This window comes from Pelodiscus sinensis, chromosome 9, assembly GCF_052426305.1.
Source record: "Pelodiscus sinensis isolate ZL-2025 chromosome 9, ASM5242630v1, whole genome shotgun sequence".
In the NCBI taxonomy this organism is placed as follows: Eukaryota; Metazoa; Chordata; order Testudines; family Trionychidae; genus Pelodiscus; species Pelodiscus sinensis.
Window position 1 is genome coordinate 59891107 of NC_143060.1, and position 24828 is coordinate 59915934.

Consider the following 24828-nt stretch of genomic DNA (forward strand, 5'->3'; position numbering starts at 1 on the left):
CATGGCGCACCTGGGCAGACTGCGGACAGAGGTTGCTCCACAGCAGCCTCTCCATCCCCTCTCTTCTGCTGCTGCGGGTGGGGAAAGCAGTACCACAGAGCTGACACCCGCAGGAAGTCAGCTTAAAAAGCCGGCTCCCCACATGCATGGGCTCCCACCTCCCCCTCCGTCCTGCTGCCTCTGATAGAGAGTCAGCAGCGTGGGGGCAAACAGCTCTGTGGGAGCTGATATGTGCAGGCAGCCAGCTTGAAAGCTGGCTTCCCATGTGTACCAGCTCCTGACTACTCCCCTCTGAGCTGCTGATGCTCTACCAGAGGCATCAGTGTGGAGGTAAGGGGGCAGGAGGCTCCTCAAGGATCTGGTGCTTGTGGGAAGCCAGCTTAAAAGGCAGCTCCTCGTGGGCACTGGCTCCTCATCCCCCGCCACTTTCTGCCTCTGATACAGAGACAGCAGGAGAGGGGGGGAATGCATGTAGTCGACAGGATTAACTGATAAGCTCAGGCTTATTGCTTAATCATGTAGTCATCTACACATTGACATCCCTATTGGAATCTATGACTGTGACTGTAGTATCAAACAAACGTTTTGAATTTACACCACTAACCACTGGAAAAAAAAAAAAAAAAAAAGTATGCTTCACACTGAGATCTCCATCCCAAAGTGTGTTATGTTTTACAGAGTGTACAAATAGTTATTATACTTGGTGCCCCCTCTTCTCTGCTGTTATATTATGCTCAAAAAGCTGCAATGCCCGATGGAGGCCTCAGAGTAGGGATGTTATAGTATAGTTGATTAACCAATATGCAAAAGCTTATTGGTTAAATGCTACAGACTGCATTCAGCCTCCTCACCCGCCCCTGCCTTGCCAGTAAATTTTTTTAGCAGGCTGGGCAGCAGTCCATCTCAGTCCCGGCTTGTGCTGGGTCCGGGACCTACCCCTGTTGCAGCTCGGCATTTAAAGTACATTAGGAGCTGGTGGGCACGCGGCACAGCTCAGTTCCAGCTCACGCTGGGTCTGGGAGCTCAGACCACCTCCCAACAGGGGCTTCTGTCACTCCATGCTGCTGCCTCTGTATCAAAGGCAGCAGCACGCGGTGACAGGCAGCCAGTCTGCGAGGACAACTGGTTTTTAAACTAGAACAATGAAGTCCTGTAGCGCCTTATAGACTAACAGATTTATTGGAGCATAAGCTTTCGTGGGCAAAGACCCACTTCGTCAGATGCATGTTTTTAAACTGGCTCCCTTCGTGGACCAGCTCCAGCCTGGCATCCCACTCTGCTGCCTCTGATATAGAGGCAGCAGCCCCGAGTGGCAGGGGGCTCCTCGGGAGTGGGGCCAGATTGTACTGGCTGCCGGCCCCATCCCCAAGGACTATAGAATAGGTGAGTAACCAATAAGAATTTGTGAGGTTAATCGACTATTCAATTAACCGATATTTAACATCCCTACCTGACAGCATATGAAATCTTAATGGAACATGCAACCACTCCTTCATGCAAAGACAGTGTGTGGAATTCATGTGAGAATGACTTGTGAAGGTGCAGAGATGAATCCAGAGCATGTTAGGCTAAAAGCAGTCTTACCCAGTACAATGAGCCAGAGATACATTGTTTGACACAAAGCAGCTGTTTCTAAAGACGATTGCTACCACAATGTCAACATATCAGTACACAATGAAGATTCGGTCTACAGCAGGGTTACCGCTCTTAACGTTTTCAGAGTATGAAGAAACGCCTCAGGAAAAAAACTGACAACGAAAAAAAAAAAGCACATTCCAAGTATCTTAAACTCAGCCAAATAATTTAAGTTCAATTCCAACCTAAAAACAAGAGAATTGAACATTTAAAAACCCCAAAGACCTGCAAACAGAAACTTTAATGTTCCATCTCAACAATAACAATTCTGCAATATTTAAAGATAAACTGTTTTTATGAAGAATGCACTTTTTTAAAAGTCTTGGTTGTAAAGTATATTCATAGATTCCAAGACCAATACAGACCACTGAGATCAGTGTTATACAGGAAGTCAGACTATGGTCATACAGCTTCCCCAAAATAATTCCTTTTGAAATGCACATGTGGGCACATGTAAGTGTTTTTATTAGAACATCTGTATTTAGACACTTCACCCTAAATGGTCCTTTACAACACTTGTTAAGCTATTCATGCCAAACAATCAGTTACACCTTCTATTTAGGGGGACATTCTGAGTATGTTTCCTAGACCTGAAAGATTTATACAACCTGAATGGAAAGCTCTGTGTAATCTCCAAGCTTGCCGCTCACAAAAATAAGTTGGTCTTAAAAAAAAGATATCACCTAACCCGCCTTGTCCCCAACACAGATACAAAAACACTGTATGCAGCCAGTGCATGAAGATATTCACATGACAATGGTAATGAGCAGCATGAAATGCATATAAAATCCAATTCTGACTTAATACAAGGGCTCACTGATAATACATTTGTTTTCTAAACTTTTCTGTTTTGGACAATGTTAACTGTTGTAAGAAAAGGGTTTCTTTCTTTCTGCAACAAATGTACTGAATAAAAAACTCTAAAATATATATAAAAATAAAAAAATGAGTATATGAAATCTTAATAATCTCTGAAGATATTCCTTTCTTGTATTAAATTTACTTGAATGGAGCCATCCTATGCAATAAAACCAATTTCTAATCGTAACACTAAGGGTATGTCTAGACTACAGGGTTTTGTCGACAGAAGTTTTGTCGACACTTACTGTCAACAAAGCTTCTGTCGACAAAGAGCGTCTAGACTACAACCAGTTCTGTCGACAAAGCAAGCCGCTTTGTCAACATAACAGTGTGGACGCAAAGGACAGTGTAGATGCAATAATGCCTTCTATCGACAGAACTCTGTCGACAAAAGGCGTTATTCCTCCTAGAATGAGGTTTACATACGTCGACAAAACTGCTGAGTTTTGTCGACATTATGTCGACATAACTCAAAGGCAGTGTGGACACAGGTATAGTTTTGTCGACAAAAGTGGCCTTTTGTCGACAAAACCCTGTAGTCTAGACACACCCTAAGAGACTGCTTTTTTGGTCTTTGCAGTAGGTGCCTGCATAAAAGTGCAATTAACAAAGGAACTCTTTGAAGATACTGAAATTTTAGTGGCCACTGCAACAGGTCAATGCCTTTCCCAGGTGCCCATTAGTACAGGACACACTACAGTGAATTTTATCTGCATACCCATGAATATATGACTTTTTTAAAACAAAGTATTTATTAATTTTGGGATAGAAGAATTTTTTAAAAAGGTTAACTTGGTCCTTTCATTTTGAAATTGCACAAAAATGCTAAATCATGAAATGACTGTGAGAAAAGTTTGTTCTTCCCTTTTAGTTACTCAAGCAACAAACAGCATCTGAGCCATTTAAAAAAAACACTTTCCTTTCTGCCACACTGAGATAGCTTAAACGAGTGAACCAATCTGGATGAAATTTTAACAGAGTACTTCTAGGTAGCAACTAAGCTTAACAAGCTTATTCCACAGATTTTTTTTTTTAAGAATACTCAATTGATTATAGGACTATGTAGCACTTTAAAGACTAACAAGATGGTTTATTAGATGATGAGCTTTCGTGGGCCAGACCCACTTCCTCAGATCAAATAGTGGAAGAAAATAGTCACAGCCATATATATACCAAAGGATACAATTGAAAAAAATGAACACACATGAAAAGGACAAATCACATTTCAGAACAGAAGGGGGATGCCGGGGGGGGGGGGAGGAAGGTGAATGCCTGTGAGTTAATATTAAAGGTGGGAAGCTCACAGGCATTCACCTTCCTTCCCCCCGCTCCCCCCCCGCATCCCCCTTCTGTTCTGAAATGTGATTTGTCCTTTTCATGTGTGTTCATTTTTTTCAATTGTATCCTTTGGTATATATGGTTGTGACTATTTTCTTCCACTATTTGATCTGAGGAAGTGGGTCTGGCCCACAAAAGCTCATCATCTAATAAACCATCTTGTTAGTCTTTAAAGTGCTACATAGTCCTGTATTTTGTTTCAGCTACACCAGACTAACACGGCTACATTTCTATCTCAATTGATTATGAAACCCTGTTGCTGAATGCTTAGACTTAATTTCTGTCTCCTCTTTTAGCTGACAAGAAACATCATCTCAGTAAAATATTTGTATATCATCCTCAGTACACTTGGTATCAGGTAGGACTCAGCCACTAAGACCTTTTCAGATCACGACTACTTAAGCAACTACAGAAGCAGAAGTCACCTCACATATTAGTGAATCTCACTCTTTAAATAAACTACTACATCCTGTTGCTTTTTCACATACCAAAGAGTAGGGTTTTTTTAATTTTATGGTGCTAAATCTCCTAGAGTAACAGACAGCACTGTCACCATAAATAAGTTTGTTTGACATGACCAAAAAATGGAATTGTTTAATCTACCCCAGAATCCTTAGCAGCAACCCACCCTTTTAGAGCAACAGAATAGTGAGCACATGAGCACAGAGAAAAATCTAAAATGTTTACTGCAGGAAGTATTCATTCCACTTGCCTTTATTTTTCTAGACAAACCTTCCCATTATGAATTCCATATCTGATGCCTACAAGCTTAAACTACTTTGTGCATAAAGATTTAAGGGTTTTTTTCAAGCATAATGAGATCCAAACCTACAGATTAATTAGGAAGCATTTATCTTTGTAGATCTTTAAGCACTTCCCTACAGTTTTCGTTTATGTTGATTCACATAAATACCAAATTTAAATGAATACACTACCAAACTTCATATAGTTTTGTTTTAAAAATGCAAGCCAGAAGCATGAAAAGTATTTCTCTCACTGAATCAGAACCTCTGATAAGACGATTACATTAAATTAAAAAACAAAATTAGTAAACACAATCAAAACCAATGAACATTTGAGGAAGCAGGTTCCAGCCCATGAAAACTTATGCCTGAATATATTTGTAAATCTTTAAGGTGCCACATACTTCCCACTTGAAAGTAAGCATATTACCCTTGAAAGTAAGAAGCTACACCTCTGAAAGTAAGCATACTGTCTGACAAACCAAAGAAAGGGAGAATCCAAAGATGATAGCCTGCTTTGTATACAGCAGAAGTCACTTTCAGTAATTTATTACCAGCTGGGGCAGACACATTTACCTTTGTTTTCTGTCTGATGGGATTAAGCTTTGTGGCCTTTAATTAAATTTAAATACCACAAAGCAACAAGTTACCCTGTGATAGAAAAATCTTTCACACATGCACACTCACACAGTGCAATATTATGCATGGTCCAATCCAACACTCTTTTCCTTCCCTCACGACCACAAAACGTTTTTTGGCAGTCTTGGTTAGGTTTAATTTTTTTCCTTTCTTTACTATGACTAATCTGTTCAGTGGATGGGAATGGGCATAAGTTGCCATGGAGATCTCCAAGTTTCAACACAAAAGTTAAGGGGCAATTGGCCCTCATCACATTATCTCAAGGAAAATTCAGATGGGGTCCTTATTAGAAGACAAAAAGGAAAGGATGAGGACAAAGTTTCTGACAGACTGGGGCGGGTCCATTAGTTTAGATAGGCTGGTGGTGAAGAGGAAGCAAAGTCCTTGTTTGGGAAGAGGAGAAATCATGCAACTCTAGTACAGGAAACAGGGAGGAACAGCTCTTAGATCAGTAGAGCCAACCAGAAGGGAAGGGCTAGATTTCTTATTTTAGGAATTATGTGTAGAGATGGTGCATGTAGGCAGGAGAGACTCTACTAGTGGAGGATATTTTGGGAAAAGGGAGGAGAAATTGTGAAGCCTCTGGTCGTGCAGGCACAAAAAAGGAAAGTAAGGATTCGCTGTTGAAAGGCACTAGGTACAGGATGGTTGTGCGTGAGAGGCACAAAAACAACAGTGCCTAGAGGTGGGTCTTTGCTAGTGAACGGGGAGTGATCACCCCGGACAGGGACCCCGGTGCAATGCGGGCGGACGGGGCCGAGCAGGAGAGCATCCACAGAGTTCCCATTCTCGTCGGGTTTCGCAGCGCGGCTCGCTGACGTGCCAGGCGCACGAGGAAGAAGCATTCACAAGCTCAGGCTGAAAGGAGCCAGCTCCGAGCACTCCCCGCCCCACCTCTGCAGCCTGCACCGCTGCCCCCCGGCCGGGACCCGCACACACGGTGCCAAGGGGGGGCTGGAGGACGGGGCGCCCCGCAGAGAAGCGAAGGGCGTGGAGGGGCGGGCAGGCAGCAGTCCCCGCGGCTCCCGAGGGGGCTTCCGAGGGGGAGCGGCGCCGGGACTTACCCAGGTGCAGGGTGAGGTTGATGGCGCTGGGGTACTGCACCCCGGCCAGCATGGTCTGGCTCTGCCACCAGGTGGTGTCGGCCTGGTTGTAGTCGGTGAGGAAGGCGGCGCCGTGCCGCAGGTGGGGCTGCGCGGCGTCGCACAGGTGGCAGGACTTGGTGACCCCGGTGACGCCGGTCTGCACGCAGTACTCCTCGGCCGGCGAGCCGCACGTGTTGGTGGCCACCACGGTCACGTTGAAGGCGGCGTTGACGAACTCGGGCATGCAGCGCTGCGGCCGCCCGCTCGCCTCGTCCGCGCACTCGTCCATGGCGGCGGCGCAGCGCCCGCACCGCTCCAGCAGCAGCAGCAGCAGCGGCAGCAGCAAGGGCAGCGCCCCGCGACCCATCCTTGGCCGGCGCGAGACGCGGCAGCTGCCGCCCCGAGCGGCTCGCGCCGAGAGCGGGCTGGGGGCGCGAGAGCCGGCGGCGGTTGGCGCGGGGCGGTTGGCTCGGGCGCGCGGCGGCAGGCAGCGAACGCTCGGGCGGCTCCCGCTGCTCTGCGGCTGTTGGGGCAGAGGGGGAGCGGGCCCGGCCGGAGGAGGAGCAGGAGGCACAAGGGGGTGGGGGCTGGGCGCGCGGTGCACGCCGGGAAGCGGCCGGGGCAGGGGGACGTGGGTCTCAGCGGCGCTCGGGTGCTTCCGAGATGACCCTCCCCCGGAACGCTTGGGCGAGCCAATGGGGATGGGCAGGGGCCGCGTGGGAGCGGTGCTGGGGCTGCAGCCCAGGGGTGTCCCCGCCTCCCCCGCATAACAAGGCGCTCTCTCAGGCCCGGACCCGGGGGGTGCGAACGTAGCTCCCCCCCCCCCATAGTCCCTCAGTGGAGTCGGCCCGGCCACGCCCCTTCCCCGGCTCTGAGAGCGGCTCCAGCACCACTTGCTGCAGGGCGCTCGCGGGCTGCTGGGCCAGCGGGGCGAGGCGCCCCCGGCCGCTGAGCCCAGGGCGAGCCTGGTTGCCTGAGGCGTCACGTAGGGGCGGCAGCTGCCTCTGCGTGGTGGAGCCCGGAGACACCCCCTCAGTGCACGCCCCCCCGGTGCCCTTTCCATCCTCCATGTCCTCTGCCCCTCACGGACTCCTGTGCCCCCCTTTCTCTACCTGGCATCCCCAAGGCGCCCCGCTTCCTGCCTCCTTGCCATTTCCTCTGCCCACAGACATCCCCTTTTCCACGTCGCAGCGCCCCAGCAATGCCTAATGCCTCCTTCGCTGCCGCTCATCTCCAAGCAGTTGCCCAAAGCTTGCTGCCGTAGCACCCGCAGCAGCCCTCCTTCTCAGTCCCACTTTCACACGTAGGAGCCAGGGGCTGCTCGAGTTACAAATTCAGACTAACTTTTTGGAAGTCACCAAGGATTTAAACTGGTCCAAATGAGAGGAAGCTCTGGTCCATGATGCCTAAATACTAGTTTGTAAGTGCATCTATGGGCATCAATCCTGCATATGGACCTCAAGCCTCACAAACTTAGTATTACCTGAATATTGAAGATACTCATTACAGATAGGGCTCAGTAACAAAATCTGTATATGGAGTTGAACCCACAGAGCTTTCCCCAAAGTTCAAGGGGAGGAGAGTTTTGCATCCGTGTTCTGCTTCAGGCCTTTTTCTAAATAAATACTTGCAGTGGTATCTTACCTTCCCATAACACCTGTCAACCCATGGTATCACAATGCTCTTTACAAACTACATACATGCACATTGCAGAAATGCAGCCACATCTAGAGTAGAAAGATGACAGCTATATAGATAACAGTTGTGCAAAACAGCAGCTCTGGGGGAGAATGGGGATGTTGGCCAGCTAGAATCCAATACAGAAGCCCAGATTAATATCACAAGCCACAATGAACACATCACTAGTGCTCTGGTCTCTGCACTTAATAGTGAGTCCAGTGCTACATAGTCCTGTATTTTGTTTCAGCTACACCAGACTAACACGGCTACATTTCTATCACTATTCCAGTTCAAGATCTTTCTCCTGATGCTCAGAACCTTCTCTAGAATTGATTCAAGCTACTTAAAAACAGTGTCTTCCTCAGTGACCATTGCTTAGTTTACATCTTCTTAGAACTAGTGTTTTGTCTCCATTTGGATCTAGTAGGATAGCTATTGTATTTATTAATCTGTATAAAAATGCATTTTAGCCACAAAGACAAAACCATAATACGTTTATTACATCTGGAAGCTGATGTTCATAATTGTCACTTTTTTCATGGGTTGCTGGTGACTGTGTACTGAACCCTGAGGTTTCCCTATGTTTCTATTTTACACCTGTCCCTTGTTGGAAGCTTGCAGTACTAGCTAGAATTAGTTCCTCTGCATGGATGCCTTCTACTTTTCCCCTTTTGCACACCTGTGCAGAGCCAGGCACAATTTAGGTTATTAACCATTCATGCTGTTAGACCAAAATAATATATAAAAGCAGTATTATTCTCAAGTCTCTCATTTTTAATTCACAAAACACAAATGTTTTAAACAAATGGTACTATTTTGGAGAAGCGGATACTGTTGGAATATATACAGCATTATTATGGCATAGTCATAAGAGATCTAACATCTCACTCCACAGTAGACATGAGGGTCTTGGCAATTAAGTGTAAATATTACACAGAGAATGTCAAAGTTTTTTAAATTGTCAATCAGTTCATATCTAGTTTAGTGACATTTCCTGTTTACTACACAAATCTCTGAAGAAATACCATTTTTCTACAAAGCAGATGATCTGGTTTTACATAAGAGTAAGTATGTTTGTCTGCATTCCTGAATCTGAAAAGTTGCAGGGAGATCCCATTGTGATAGCTGTCTCATTGTTAGCAGCAATAAATCAGAACCCAGTCTGTAGACGGGTCTGGCAGAGCTGATGCCTCCAAGCACTACGGCCATCTGGGTTGAGACAGGATATCCAAGAGGATGAATTTATTAGGAATTTTTAAAAGGGGAAGGGAATACACCAATTTGACCAGCACACATATAGTTCTGCCATTCTTTATGATATTTTAAAATGTTTTGTTTGCTTGTTCTATTTGACTTCCCCTGTGGCTTTGAGTAATTTCCTTATCTGTTCTGAGTTTTGCCAAAGTGAAAAATGAAGATACCTATCTCACAAAAGTAACATAAGACTTTATTATGTAGAAGTAAATCAGACATTGAGTACAAGTACTATATATATATAAAGTTATAGACTATCACGGCTACCCCTCTGAAACTTAAGTTGCAAATAGGTATCTGGACCTAAATAAAATCTCAGAAAGAAGATGATCTCCCGAAAGGAGATTCTCAAATACCAAATTAAGATGTAAAAGACTGAATAAAAAGGTCAGTGACCAAGACACTTAATGGAGTCATCAGATGTGCTGGACCAATTTGCATAGTGGGGATGCTGAGAGCCACTGAACCAAACTATAAATCTTTTAATGTAACGGAAATCACTTCAAGCCAGGAGGTGCTGCAGCACCTGCAGTTCCAGCACTTATGGGAGTCATACAAGAAAAAATCAGATGGTCAAAGCTGCACAGCATACTACCTACAGACTCGGGATGTTTAATCAGCTAATCAAGTAGTCGATGGAATTTCCATTGATTACTCAATAAAGGGGAAAATTGCAGAGCCGCAGTGGGATTAGCTCCCAGCCCCAGGCGTTAACGCCACTGCAGCTCTGCCTTTTAAATGTATTAAGAGCCACCAACAATCAGCTGATTCCTGGATCGCACCCAGTCCCCCTGCTACACCTCTGCTTCCCCTGCCCTCCCACAGAGACAGTGCTGTGGGAAACCATCTTTTAAGGCAGCTCCCCTCAGCACCAGCTCTTCCCCCTTGCTGCCTCTCTTTGATAGAGGCAGCAGGGAGAGGGGGTAGCAACAAGTCAAGTCACTATTCGACTATCCGATAAGCATATGCTTATTGGGTAGTCAACTAGTTGCCTACATCCCTATTCCAGACTGGCTCTTCCTTGATTCAAAATATTCAATGATCTTTTTAGCTCCAATAAATATTTTTTCTATATATTTTTCTATGTTTTGCATTTTAATTATTTCCTCATTCTGCAGCCTCAAGAGTTGTATGGGAACATGGGGCCAAAATCAGACCTCATGAAAACTGGTGCAACTCCATTAACTTCAAGGGCAATTGCACCTGCTTATATTAGATCTAAATTTGGCTCATAGTAGTATTTTCTGGACAAAATTAAGGGCACTGTTTCTTAGAATAGTTCCCCTTCTGAACTCTGCTTTCCTCGTCAATAAACTTTCGGTGGTTGTCCAACTCCCTGGTTTCATTCAGTAAAATATAGCCACTCCTGCAAGGAGAAATCCTCCCACTGCATAGCGTTTCAAGCAACAAGATGAGAGTTGTATTAAACTTTAATAAGTCATACAAATAAGGTAAGTTCAGGCCCCCAGAAGCTAGAAGGCTTAGCTGCTTTAAAAATGCATTTGAGGTATTTCCTGCCATTAAGCTTATTTGCACTTTATTCTTTTTTGGTAGGGGAAGAGGGAGGAAGTAAAGAGGCTGGGAATGGAATACATTTTCCCTTGGGTACATAAAGCTAACTGTAAAATTTAGCCAAACAGACTGTTTACTTTGTTCCCTGTAGCTTCCCTTTAAAATGCTCTATCTACATTCCAACATCCTGCTGAATCATACATTATTAGTGTCACCATGACTCATCCAATGGCCTCTGGTCAGAATATCCTGAAGTTTCAGATTAGGATGTAGTAGTTGAGGTTACTAGGAGAGTGGAAGGAATAATAGGAATGTGTGCATCATTTTCAGTATTTCCCCTTTATTAAGCAAGAAACAAAGATTGATACTTTTAAAAATAATATTAATTTACTTATTTTTATTCATTGTCTCTTAAAAAAGCCAATGTGAAAAAATGTACTTGTGACTGATTTTGTATGAGTATGTATTTGTACTACTCAAGGGAGACAGATATGTTAATTTGTAAAAAATTTGTAAGGAATAATTTTAAAGGTTATCTACTCAAAGAAACTTAAATTTTGTCAAGATTTATAAGTCAGTTACTAGTTGCCAATGAGACTTAACCCTACAAAATTTGAAACCACACTGGGATTTTTTTTACTTATGGGGGCTAAGAGTGAGAATCAGAGTTAGCCTTATGAGGAGTCTTTAGCTATCACTTTAACTATGACATTTTTATTCCCTTTTTAGTAACTTCCCACTTCTAGATAGGAAGGTGGCTTGGTGGAATTATCATTCTTAATTCATCTAAATGATTGTTATAATTTATAGCAAACCAAAATAATTTTTGTCCCAGAGAGACAATCGTGGGGGCAGTAAAGCAATGATTTTTATTGCCTAACTTCTGTTAGTGAGAGAGACAAGCTTTTCAGCTAACAGGGAGGTCTCTTGCAGGTCTGTGAAACTTAGAGTCAAAGATAAATACACTCCATCTTGTATTTAGCTGTTTTTTCCCACACTAGATTTTATGGTGGTATTGCCTTTTCCCACTGGGATTTTGCAGAAAGATAACTAATGCACAATAGTTATCTCACTGTAAAACACACATATTTTTGGCAGTAAAGAAAAAGACTATGAAAACTCATGGCAGCCAGAACTGCTACAAATGTGTAAGGAGACTAGATTTACTTGTCTGCTGAGACACCATTTGGCAAAGGATTCCCTATTCTTGGCAAAGATTGCTTACCTCAACCCCAAAGTCACTATACTAAAACTGCTACGTCTAGACTGGAATGATTTTCCGCAAATGCTTTTAACAGAAAAGTTTTTCCGTTAAAAGCATTTGCGGAAAAGAGCGTCTAGATTGGCACGGACGCTTTTCCGTAAAAGCACTTTTGTGAAGAAAAGCGTCTGTGCCAATCTAGACGCGGTTTTGCACAAGAAAGCCCCAATCGCCATTTTCGCCATCGGGGCTTTTTTGCGCAAAAGAGTTTTTAGCTGTCTACACTGGCCCTCTTGTGCAAAAACATTTCCGGAAAAGGGCTTTTGCCCGAACAGGAACGTCAAAGCATTTGCACAAGAAGCACTGATTTCAGACAGTAGAACGTCAATGCTTTTGCGCAAAATCAAGCGGCCAGTGTAGACAGCTGGCAAGTTTTTGCGCAAAAGTGGGTGCTTTTGTGGAAAAACTTGCCAGTCTAGACGCAGCCAAACATGTCTTGCAGGTTATTTAATCAGAAAGAGAAGTAATATGTAAAGTATCTACAGAAAGTGTGAAGAGGCAATCATTGCAAGATATAAAGAGAAACTGCTGAGCTACAGTTCATCTTTAAGTTTGACACAATCAACTCTGGATTAAACAAAGACTGTGAATGGCTTGCTAACTACAAAAGCAGCTTCTATTCTCTTGGAATTCACACCTCCAGATCAGCTGCTAGAAGTGGGCCTCATCCTCCTTGATTGGATCCACCTGGTCATCTCCAGCCTGATCCTGGCCTGCATATTTATTCCTGCCTCTGGAAATTTCCACTACATGCATCTGACGAAGTGGGTCTTTGCCCACGAAAGCTTATGCTCCTACACTTCAGTTAGTCTATAAGGTGCCACAGGACTCCTCGTCACTATTGCAAGATATAGGTATGGATAATATTTAAGGAATAGTGTGTGTATAAATTATGTATATAATATATGCTTTATAGACTTGGAGTAAGAATTAGTCACCAGAGCAATTGTCTCAATGATGGCCCATTCAAGCAAGAGGGGGTTGTCAACTCTCTCATCAGACGGCAAGGTAAGGCAAGATTCTATTATTTATCCTTGCCACATCCCAGAATAGTCAGTGGAAAACGATCAAAGACAAGTATAAGTAATCAAAACCACTTGGAAGTGAACAGTGCCAGTGTAGCAGGCAAGAAATTGACCTGTCTATGGATAAAGTCAAAAGACTCAATACAACCCAAGGAAGATACAGTCCATTCACAAAGGAATTATTAAATTTGTCATTTTAATTCTGAATGTAAGTAAAAATAACAGTTTATTAAGATAAAACATACAACTCCTAAACCATTACATAGATGCATGTGAGGTCTTGTATAGACAAGTTGTTTAAACTAGGGCTTTTCAGGTATTTGATTGTTCAATAGCCAGCATTCTGAAACAAATTCTGTTGTTTCTATCCACAAATATACTAACTATCATCCATTTGCTGGAGTTAAAACAAAACAAAATAAATAGAAAAAAAATTTAAAGATACAGTCTTCCCCTTCTCATAAAACTGGAAAGAAAACATAAAAAAACCTGATACTTATGCAGGATGATTGTTGTAACAATTGTGTTTTCATTCAGTTTAATGTTTTAAGATACGTGGATTTGTTGCTGATTGGTTAGAAGTCAGGAAGTTAAATTGCAGTTAGCTGGCTAATTATGTAGTTGATACAATTTGTATTGACTACATGATTAGTTGATAAAGAGCCACTCTGCAGAGCTGCGGCGAGGGTAGCTCCCGGAGCCAGCTGGAGCCAGGACTGAGCAGTCCCAGCTCACACCAGTTCCAGGAGTCACCTGTGCTGCAGCTCTGCATTTTAAATGTAGTAAAAGCTGCCGGGCTGTTTCTACATTTAAAATGCAGAGGTGCAGCATCCTGGACCAGCATGAGCCAGGACTGCTCGATCCTGGCTTGCACCGAGTCCAGAAGCCCCTGTTTGTGGAGGCCAGAGCTGTCCATGGCCAGGGGATGCTGCCAGAGCAGCCCCTGCACACAGCAAGCCCCAGCCACTGTGAATAGGGGCTGCTTGGAGTCAGCAGCCCCTGCCCATGAGAGAACCCAGCTTCCCGCTGAGACCCCTGTGGACGGGCTGCTGTCACAGCAGCCTCGACCCACTGTGGGCTGAGGCTGCTTTGCAGCAGCCTCCTCTATCCGCCTCTCCCTGCCCCCCAATAGAGGCAGCGGAGGGGGCAGGTGGCACCATGGACATGATACTGGAGGGAACCAGCTTTTACACTGGCTCCCCACAGCACCAGCTTCTGTTTCCCCACCTTTGCTGCTTGTCATACAGAGACAGCAATGGGTGGAGGAAGCGAGTAGTCGAGTACTCCATTCAACTACTCGCTAACATCCTTAGTTAGAAGTAACTTGGTTATATAAGGATTAAATCTTAGTTATTGCATTTTGCTGGACAGGGATTTAAATATCCCGTGTCTCAGCAGACACGGAAAAAAACAACAACACAGTTTAGATGCGGATCTGTCAAAAATAAAGCCTTTTTCGACAGATCCTGTAAACCTCATTTTTTGAGGAATACAGGATCTGTCAAAAAGGGCGGGGGATATTTGAATCCCTGCTTCATTTCGATGTGCCTAATCTACATCTCTCTGTCAACAGAGAGGTGTAGTCTAGACACACCCCCACCTCTTGGTGACCAGCTGGAGGAAGCACAGGCCTCTTTGTGAGACACTGTGACATAACATGGCCAGAAATCACTTTTCCTTAGAAGTTGGAGGGTTGGCTGTTGACTTCCTTGGAAATCCTTCTATGCTTTTCGGGGTTAGCTTGAGGTGAATCACCACCACCTGCTCACAGCAGGAGAGAGCCCTGTCTGTGTGCAGCAGGAAAAATTCTTTCCAGCCATCAACTGCTGGCAACAGAAGCACTCTGGTCCAATTTTGGTAACATCCCTCCCTTTCCCTCTGCAGACTAGCAACTCCATTTTGTTATGTTTGAGTTCCAGTCCTTTCTCTCCCAGGCACCCACAGTGTACACTGATCTGCTGCTTCCATGGAAGCAGTACACTGCAATTCTCTGGTTTTGCAGCAATTCAACACTTTCTGTAGTGCAAGGCACTTAGACGATATAGTAAAACCAAAATTGAAGTTTATTTAACAGAGTTTAAGACAGAGATTCAAATAAAAGCAATTATAAGGGTTTGGAAATTAGATTACAAGTAAAAGAATAATGTAAAAATGTATGGAGCCTACTAACTGATTTATCCGACATTGCTCAGGTGTGTAACTCAAGAAATAATTGGTTGAGTTGTGTTGGAAAACAAAGGGAAAATGCAGATGTGTTGTGTAAATTATTCTAATTTTCAAAAGGGAAGGAAAAAAGAAGTGTGTATTAATAAGAATGAAAGTGAATCAAATATTAGATCGAGCTAGTTGGTAGACAATATTTGCAGTTTTTCAGTCTTTTGCTAGAATAAGCAGATTTGTGGCACTTCCCACTCTGGAAGTAGCAACATACATACCTGCCACATACAAAGCAATCTGTTCTCATATCCACTCCTGTATTTGTGAAGGACTGACCCTGCGCTTCGTTTATTGTTATTGCAAAAACAAGTCGCACTGGAAATTGAAGACTTTAAATTGAAATTGATAATCTGTAGATATCAATAGAATCCATGATATAAAGACATTCTGCCCTTTGGCAAATCTAGTCAAAATAGTAACTTCAATGGTGTGTGGCTTCAAAGATTTACTGCAAAGTCTTATCATCAATTCACAGACACTTACCTTCCTTCCTTCCCCCCTCCCCCCCCCGCATCCCCCTCCTGTTCTGCAATGTGATTTGTCCTTTTCATATTTGTTAATTTTTTTTAATTGTATCCTTTGGTATATATGGTTGTGACTACTTTCTTCCACTATTTGATCTGAGGAAGTGGGTCTGGCCCACGAAAGCTCGTCATCTAATAAACCATCTTGTTAGTCTTTAAAGTGCTACATTGTCCTGCATTTTGCTGCAAAGTCTTGTGCCATTGCACAGTCTTGGAGCATCTAAGTTTCTTAAAAGCCTGACTGGACATCCAACTTTCAACACCAGCTGATGCTGTGGCATACTGCTAGTATTGAGTGAATTCAGAAATTCCATGAGATACTGAACAGCTTAATTGATTTCCACAACTGTGTCAATACAGTCGTAGCACCCAATTTCTCCATCCCGGGTGAAGCGGAGGCATATGGGGAGGGGGAATCCCATGGCCCAGTGAGGAGGTGAGGGGGTGGGTGATGAAGGGAATCTCCACGCTCTGTGTGAAGTGTGGGGGGGGGGGGGGGGAAGAAACTCCAGGCCTCAAGAGGAGCAGCGTGGGAATGAGGAGAGGGAGGAGGACATCCCTAGGCCCAGTGAGGAGCAACAGTGCGGAGGGGCAATTGCCCTGGCTTCAAGAGGAGTGGCACGGGGGGGGGGGGGGGGAAGGTGAGCACAGCCTGGCCCCATGAGGAGCCACGCGAGGGGGAAGAAGGGTACCCCCAGTCCTCAAGAGGAATGCGGGGGGAGGGAGAGGAGGGCACCCCTAGGCCCCATGAGGATCTGTAGAAGGAGGGGGAGACAGTATCCCCAATCTCTGGGTGAAGCAATATGGGGGGAAGGAAAAAATCCCCAGGTCCTGTGAGGAGATGTGGGGTCGGAGGGTGAAGGGAATCCTCACACTCTGGGTGAGGTGGTGGAGGGAGGGGGAAATAACTAGGCCCTGTAGGAGCCTCAGAGCAAAGGGAATTGCCATGCACCATGTGCAGCAGTGGGGCGGGGGAGTGTGCAGGCCCTCGTAGAAAATCCCCAGGTCCCATAGTGGGGGGAGGGGGAAGTAATGCCCAAGTCTTGTAGCTGCCATACAAGGTGGCCTTCCTGGCAACATGCCAGTCAGATTCATTCTAATGTGGCTGTCCCCAGTGTGCACTCTGCACTAACCCATCTTCACTCTCTGCCCCCAGTGGTGAGTGCGAGGATTGCGTCCCTCTGTCTGCCCCTTCCTTTCCATGTTGTGGAAAAGAGCCACACTTCCATCACTTCCTGTGTTCCCTGCACAACCAAACCATGACCTTGGTTTAAGTTAGGGTAAGAGGAACCGGCCTACAAAATTTGGTGGCCCTAGTTGTTACCGTTCAGGAGGAGTTCTTACACAAACAGACAGGCAGACATTTCATTTCTAAAATACATGACTATAGATACAGGCAGTCCCCGGGTTACATGGATCCGACTTACATCAGATCCCTACTTACAAACGGGGTGAGGCAACCCCGCACTAGCTGCTTCCCCCCAGCAGACCAGGGAGATGCGGAGCGGCTTTTCTCAGCAGACACCTCAGCTTGAGAATAAAGGAATGAGGGAAGTGAGGTGTGGGAGAATAAAACTGAGCTCTGGAGAAATGTTTGGTTAGAGTTTCCCCTACAATATGTACCAGTTCCGACTTACATACAAATTCAACTTAAGAACAAACCTACAGTCCCTATCTTGTACGTAACCTGGGGACTGCCTGTATAGATACTTCTTAATAAGTTACTTTCCTCTCTACTCAGATATTTCTCATCTAATAATTCATCCTTACAGAGCTTGTTCAGTTCAGAAAGCAGGGCTTCACTTTGCATGAGTCAACCCCCAATGGCAGAGTCACAACTCCATAATAAAACCAATCTTGTCCCTTCTCCTCTTCCTTATGCAGTTACAGATCTCCAGGGTGTCACCGGTTGATATCTTTTGGGGGTTCTCTTTTTTTTCATGTTTAAGGTTGCATCTTCCTCAGACAGTAAACAAGGGCTGTCACCAGGGTCATCCCGTTGTTATCAGCATTGATTGAATTAGCCCTGAGATCCCATCTTTCTTCAGGCAAGAAACCTCACTTCAGTAGTTCTAAGAGCTACTGTTCTTTATTTCACATTTTTATGAACTAATTCCCATACAAACATCTTGCAATAACATGACACTCAACTAGTGTCAGCCGACGGTCAGGGCAGTGAGTCCCTTATGACCGGCTGAAGTTCTTTTAAATTGTGCTTGGTTCTGTTACAGCAACTGAAGGAGTCAGGTTAAAGCTTAAACAGTTACTATTTTATTGTTACAGGGTAAACTTAGCTGTTAAATGCTACTACTGTGTTACAGATAACACAGACACTACAAAGGACAGGACAGAAATTACACTAATAAGTCACTTACAGGTACCATGAAACCCTTTGGTTCTCTGAGCTCTTATTAAATGCATGCAAAATAGACACATAGCAGGTATATATTCTCACCCCTGCGTTCCAGACTTGGCGTGGCCAGCGTCTTTCTCTCAATCCCTCGGGAAGAAGTAGGGCGAGGTTGGGCGTCCCACAGACCTCGGGAGACAATCAATACCTGCCAGCAGGTATAAATGATTGGAGCTCAAATGGGGTGGGCTGCTGAACCTCTTTTATACCCCTTGGGTCATGTAGGCTTCTTCCTGGTTTCAAGTGGCCAATTAGGAAAAATGGCTTTGAACACCAAGTTTCCCACGAAGGGTGCAAAGCATAATTTACACCTGGGAAAAATGCAGACAATGGGCACCTCTGGTATGTGATGGGCGAAGATTCCTCTCCTGGGACAGTGCAGGCGTGTCAATTACTGGTACTAGCCATCAGGGCGACGGGAGGCCCCAGGTCGTCAGCTAGCCCATTTACTGTCTGGTTTCTGTTTATGGTAGAGTCAGGGACAGGCAGCACACCTGAGTTCCCAGGGCATCAAAGGCTGACTGCCTTTCTCTTGCTCTCTGGGTTGGGGGGGAACAAGATGGGGTTTGTATCTGGCTACAACTAGTTCTTATCTCTCAGCAGAAACTACACATGAACCCCTTCAGTGAAATATTGAGAAGATGGTTTGACATGGGGGCCATATGTCTATCTAGGCATGTCTATGTCATATTCCTTCCAAAGAATTTCTGAGGAGGATGAGGCACCATTCTTCTAAAGTTTAATAGTATCATCCAGTTGGGTTGGATGGGATCATCCTTATGCAAACTAAGAATCTATCCTTTCTAGTAATTTGGGGCTTGGAAAATCAATGCATCAAAAAATAAAATAGACAGACAGTCCATGGGTATTTTGAGACATCTGAGATCATGGGTTAAACCCACAGATATGATCTCAACCATCCTGTGAAGTCCCAAGTGAAATCATTAACAAATGCAAAATTAGCAAAAAGATGGAACAGAAACACTAGGCAAACAAATTATATATCCACTCAGCCATATAAAGATAAGAACTGTTCTTAATCTACAAACAAAAGCTTATAACTTTAAATCAAGAATAAGAACATAAGAATGACCATACTAGGTCAGACCAAAAGTCCATCTAGCCCAGTATCCTGTCTGCCGACAGCGATCAATGCCAGGTGCCCCAGAGGGGGTTGACCAAAGACAATGATCAAGCGATTTGTTTCCTCCCATCCATCTCCAGCCTTCGACAAACAGAGTCCAGTGGCACCATTCCTTACCCCTGGCTAATAGATTTTTATGGACCTAACCTCCATGAATTTATCTAGTTCTTTTTTAAACTCTGTTATAGTTCTAGCCTTCACAGCCTCCTCTGGCAAGGAGTTCCACAGGTTGACTGTGTGCTGTGTGAAGAACTTTATTTTATTTGTTTTAAACCTGCTACCCATTAATTTCTTTTGGTGTCCTCTAGTTCTTATATTATGGGAACAAGTAAATAACTTTTCTTTATTTACCCTCTCCACACCACTCATGATTTTATATACCGCTATCATATCTCCCCTCAGCCTTCTCTTTTCTAAACTGAAAAGTTCCAGTCTCTTTAGCCTCTCTTCATATGGGACCCGTTCCAAACCCCTAATCATTTTAGTTGCCCTTTTCTGAACCTTTTCTAATACCAAAATATCTTTGAGGTGAGGCGATCACATCCGTACACAGTAGTCAAGAATGGATGACTAATGTGCTTTACTTCAAATGGCAATTTATTCAGGGAAGTCCTGTGAAGCTCAGATTGCATGATCAGAACCGTCCTTTCTGGCCTCATAATTATGAGCATCCTTTTCATATTTGGTACTCATCAGCTCAAGACTGAACAGCATTTTTGATGCACAGAATTGGGGTGAAAGGTCAGATGTAATCTTGGTTAGGGCCAAAAGTCCTTTCTTCCCAAATTTGCCGTGCTGGGACTCAGGATTTTATATAAAAGCCTATCTGCCTAACAAATGATACTACCAGATTAATTTGTAAATTTCCCTTACTGAAGCAAGCAACAGCTAGAGCAAACCCACAGTATTTCAGGCATTCCTCTCATGTTTGTCTAAAAATAGATTCATATGTTTTTTAATTAAATTGCAAAGGCACATAGTCAAAAACTTGAACCAGTTTTTTAGTTATAAAGAAAATATGCTGAAAATAGCCATATTGCTAATCACAATTTTATAACATGTCATTTTTTTGAAATATTGCTTATTTTCTACACCTAAACAAGCTACAGAAAAAGACTCCAAAGGAAGTGTCTGAATTATGCTAACTTCACATAACTGGAGATCTAAGACATGAAGCAAAAGATAGTAAAAGTTGTCAACAAGATTTGCATAGTTATCTTCAACAGAAGATGAATATTGATGTCTTTTTCTATTATTTCTGTTCTTTCAGCATTAATCTAAAACACTTTTTTTCTCCAATATATGTAAAATGTATGTGGGAAGTTTTAAGAATGCACCAATTTTTGTCTTTAAACACTATGGCTGTGTCTAGACTGGCAAGTTTTTCCGCAAAATCATCTGCTTTTGTGGAAAAACTTGCCAGCTGTCTACACTGGCTACTTGAATTTCCGCAAGAACACTGACGATCTCATGTAAGATCGTCAGTGTTCTTGCGGAAATACTGTGCTGCTCCAGTTTGGGCAAAAGCCCTCTTGCACAAATCATTTGCGCAAGAGGGCCAGTATAGACAGCATAGTACTGTTTTCCGCAAAAAAGCCCCGATTGCGAAAATGGTGATCGGGGCTTTTTTGTGGAAAAGCGCGTCTAGATTGGCCACGGACGCTTTTCCGCAAAAAGTGCTTTTGCGGAAAAGCGTCCTACCAATCTAGATGCGCTTTTCCGAAAATGCTTTTAACGGAAAACTTTTCCGTTAAAAGCATTTCCAGAAAATCATGCCAGTGTAGACGTAGCCTATAGTTATTTTTAAGTTTCAGTAAAATACAGGTTCTTCTCATGTCCCCTCCAAACAGGGCAATGTACGACCATGACTTTCATTCTGTCATTGCACGAGGGCTCCTGTCAGGATGATACAGGCAGTCCCCGACTTACGCGGATCCGACTTATGTCGGATCCGCACTTACGAATGGGGCTTTCTCGCCCCGGAGCTCACAGGCAGCGGTCAGCCACCTGGACCTCCGGGGCGAGAAAAGCTGCTCCTGGTGCCCCTGGTCTGCTGGGGACCATCTCCAGCAGACCAGGGGCATCGGGAGCAAAGACGCAGCCCCGGCGGGTTTGCTCGCAGTGCCCCTGGTCTGCTGGAGATGGAGCAAATCCTCAGAAGCGGGGGACCCTGCCGCTGCTGCAGGTTTGCTCCCAGTTCCCCTGGTCTGCTGGGGACCGTCTCCAACAAACCAGGGGCACCGGGAGCAAAGCGGTCCTGTGCCAGAGCAAAGCCTCAGAGGCGAGGCACCCCCCGCTACCGCTTTGCTCCCTGTGTCCCTGGTCTGCTGGCGGGGGCACAGCTAGTGTGCCCCCCCCAGCAGACCAGGCTTTTGTTGTGGACCCTGGGGCAGAGCAGCTGGGGCGCTGCCGGTTGTTCCCGCAGCGCCGCTCTGGGCACTACTGGACCAACCCGGCAGCACCCCAGCTGCTTTGCCCCAGGCGTCCTGATTCAGCCGCTGCTGGTCAGTTTCAGCAGCGGCTGAATCAGGACTCCTGGGGCAGAGCAGCTGGGGTGCTGCTGGGTTGGCCCAGTAGCTCCGAGGAGCGGTGCTACTGGAGCAACCCAGCAGCACCCCAGCTGCTCTGCCCCAGACGTCCCCAAGTCAGCCGCTGCTGAAACTGACCAGCGCTGACTACAGGAAGCCCAAGGCACAGTTGCTCTGCCCCGGGCTTCCTGGAATCAGCTGCTGATCAGTTTCAGCAGCAGCTGACTTCGGGTTCTTAAGTTGAATCTGTATGTAAGTCAGAACTGGCGGTCAGTTTCAGCAGCGGCTGAATCTGGACACCAGTTCCGACTTACATACAGATTCAACTTAAGAACAAACCTACAGTCCCTATCTTGTACGTAACCTGGGGACTGCCTGTATGTCTATAGATCTCTCAAAAGTAAGCGAGTTACTTTGCGTTAGTGAATTTATCCTGAGCATTTCCCTGTTGTCCTCTACCTACTATTGATCTGCCTATTGTAGACATGACTGTGCTTCTGTCAGATCTGCAGTTGCCCTAAAGCTAGTCAGCATTCAACCAATGGTTATCTCTCCATCTTCCGGGGAGAGATTTGTGTGTGTTGCTGATACAGTGTCATGTTTCATCTTGTAAACCGAATGTCTTTCCCCTCCTTGAACATACACAGAATTTCATCCCAACCCTAATAAATTCTGAGACACAGTTATGTGTGTGTGTTTAGAGAAAAGGTCAAAATAGTTCAGTCAGATACATGGTGCCATGAAAGATTAATCATAACTTTAAACACAAAGCCTGCCTTAAGCATGTCTTAGGCAAGTAGCACATATCAGTATTGCAAAACAGTTCACTGAGTTTAGCTCACAGATATATTCAGTACCAAACAACACATTGTAACAATGTAACAACTCTGCTAAATGAAGTGAAGTAAATCAAAGAATTATATGAATAACCACCAGCTTGCAGCCATATCAACTAATGACACGTACTACACTATTGCTTGACTATGTCTTATTTCTGATAGAGTTTATCAGTGTGTAGTGTTCCCTCTCACATGAATAGGATTACATATTGGCGCAATGGTTCACTGTCTCTATTTGCTTCTTCAAAAAGGGTATGAATACTTCAGTGATGATATATAACCAGCATGCTGAAAGGTAAGCGCTTAACACATTTCTGAGCGCTGATATAAGGAGCATGATGGGTATGTTATGAAGCCACTGGATCACCCCTTTAGTGAAAAGGCCAAGACTGACTTCACTAACAATGAGGCCCTTATCAAATGTGAGGATCTGGTTTTAAAAAAGAAGCATCAAAAGAAGCAGGGAGAGAAAAAAGAACCAAAAGAAGAAAAGAAGGAAGTGAAGAACAATATAAAAACTATGGACAACCTATCTTTTTTGGGGGAATGGGGGAGGGGGGGTTAAAAATGATGTTGCTATCCAACAACTTTCAGCAATCTAGGAAGTGCCAACGCCTGCAACCTAAATTGGTTTCTGAATTCTGGACGAGATTTTCTAAAAGTTGGCAATATTTGGTTTTCTTTTGAGTTAGAATAATAAAATGATCCCATACACAATTAAATTATATAATGAAAAAAAATTAATTCTGCTTACACCATCTACCAAGCAACTGCTCAAACCAAATATTAACGCCCCACTCTGGGCCTATACTTCAAACATCTTAGCTCTCCTCATAGAGCAGATAAAACAGTGGGCCCCAGGATTCAATAAATCTAGGCATTCAAGAATCCTAGGGCCCTCACAGAGAATGTCCTGCCAGCCACCCTATCTGTATTATATTGAGAGGGATAAAACATCAATGCCTTTTTGTGTACCAAGCATATAAATATATGTCAAAAGAAGGCATTAAGGGGTACTGGAGTTTAATTTCCTCCATCTGTCACTGATAAGTGTGAGATCATGGACAGGTTGTGTCACCTCTGTGTGTCAGTTTAGAAGATGAAGATAACAACACATTCCTACTTCTTATCAATCTTTTATTAATGAAGGTCTATAAAGGCAGAGCTGTCTGGTCTAGGATGAATTGGACTGGCCACCATAGGACCAACGCTTTGGGGGGCTCCACAGTAACTGACCCATGGCTGGGAGGGAATTATGTGATTATGGGGCCTGGTGCAGGGCAGCAGCAAGGGTCGTCGTCCCCCGCACACACACACACATTCATCATGCAGGTGGCAGGAGCTGGTGTGGCTTTGTAGCTCTGCTCCACTCCGTCCCGCTGTGCCGCCCTCTCCCGGCCTGTTGCGCTTGGCTTCTCAGCAGTGGTGGGAAGCATAGTGTTCCAGCCCCAGCATGCTCTGCTTCCCACCACCGTGGAGAAGTGGGGTGCAGTGGGCGGGGGAGGTGGCTATCAGAGTAGAGCAGGATACTGGGCTGCTCTGGCTCCCACCACCCACGTAGTGAGTGAGGGGAGGGAGGTGACCCCTATTACCACTGCATTAGGCTCCCAATAATTCCCCAAGCCACATTGCTTGGGGGAAGGGGAAGAGGAAGGGGGATGGGATAGGGCTTGGGAAAAGGTGGAGTGTGCCTGTGGTAGGGGATTTGTCCTGTGCCCAGGGCACTGGGGGGAGTTGCCACAGGCCCCGCACCTCCCTGAGGACAGCCCTGAGATCTCAGTGGAAAGACTGTCAAAGTGCAAATTTTTCTTAAAAATACATACAGGTGAGTCTAAATTAAAAAGTGAGAGTCAGATCAACCCACTTGCTTATAATCATGCTGATCATTAGAAGACAGACAAAGTTTGCTTACAGAAGGCCACTTGGGAGTGGGCAGTCTTGTTTTGGGAATGTGAAGAGTTTCTAGCAGCACAAATTATACCATTCTCTTGTCTGTCTAGCATATTCAGCAGAGGATGTGTATGTGGTGTGGGGAGATGAAGCCATACTCTGTTATGCCCTCCATCCTGTGGAGTCTTCCCACCGGCTTGTCTATCTTTCTCAGTGGACACAATCATAACAACAGTAATTGCA

At 44.7% G+C, this 24828-nt stretch overlaps 1 protein-coding gene across 1 annotated transcript in view; it reads right to left on the reverse strand.

Annotated features, from left to right (window-relative positions):
• LAMC1 (laminin subunit gamma 1) overlaps positions 1–6715 on the reverse strand; it is a 155108-nt gene extending 148393 nt beyond the window's left edge. Inside the window, exon 1 of the mRNA XM_014575427.3 lies at positions 6281–6715. Within this exon, the coding sequence (XP_014430913.3) occupies positions 6281–6668 (388 nt within the window). The 5' untranslated portion in view covers positions 6669–6715. The remainder of the gene's footprint in view (positions 1–6280) is intronic.
• Between the last annotated feature and the right edge of the window lie 18113 nt (positions 6716–24828).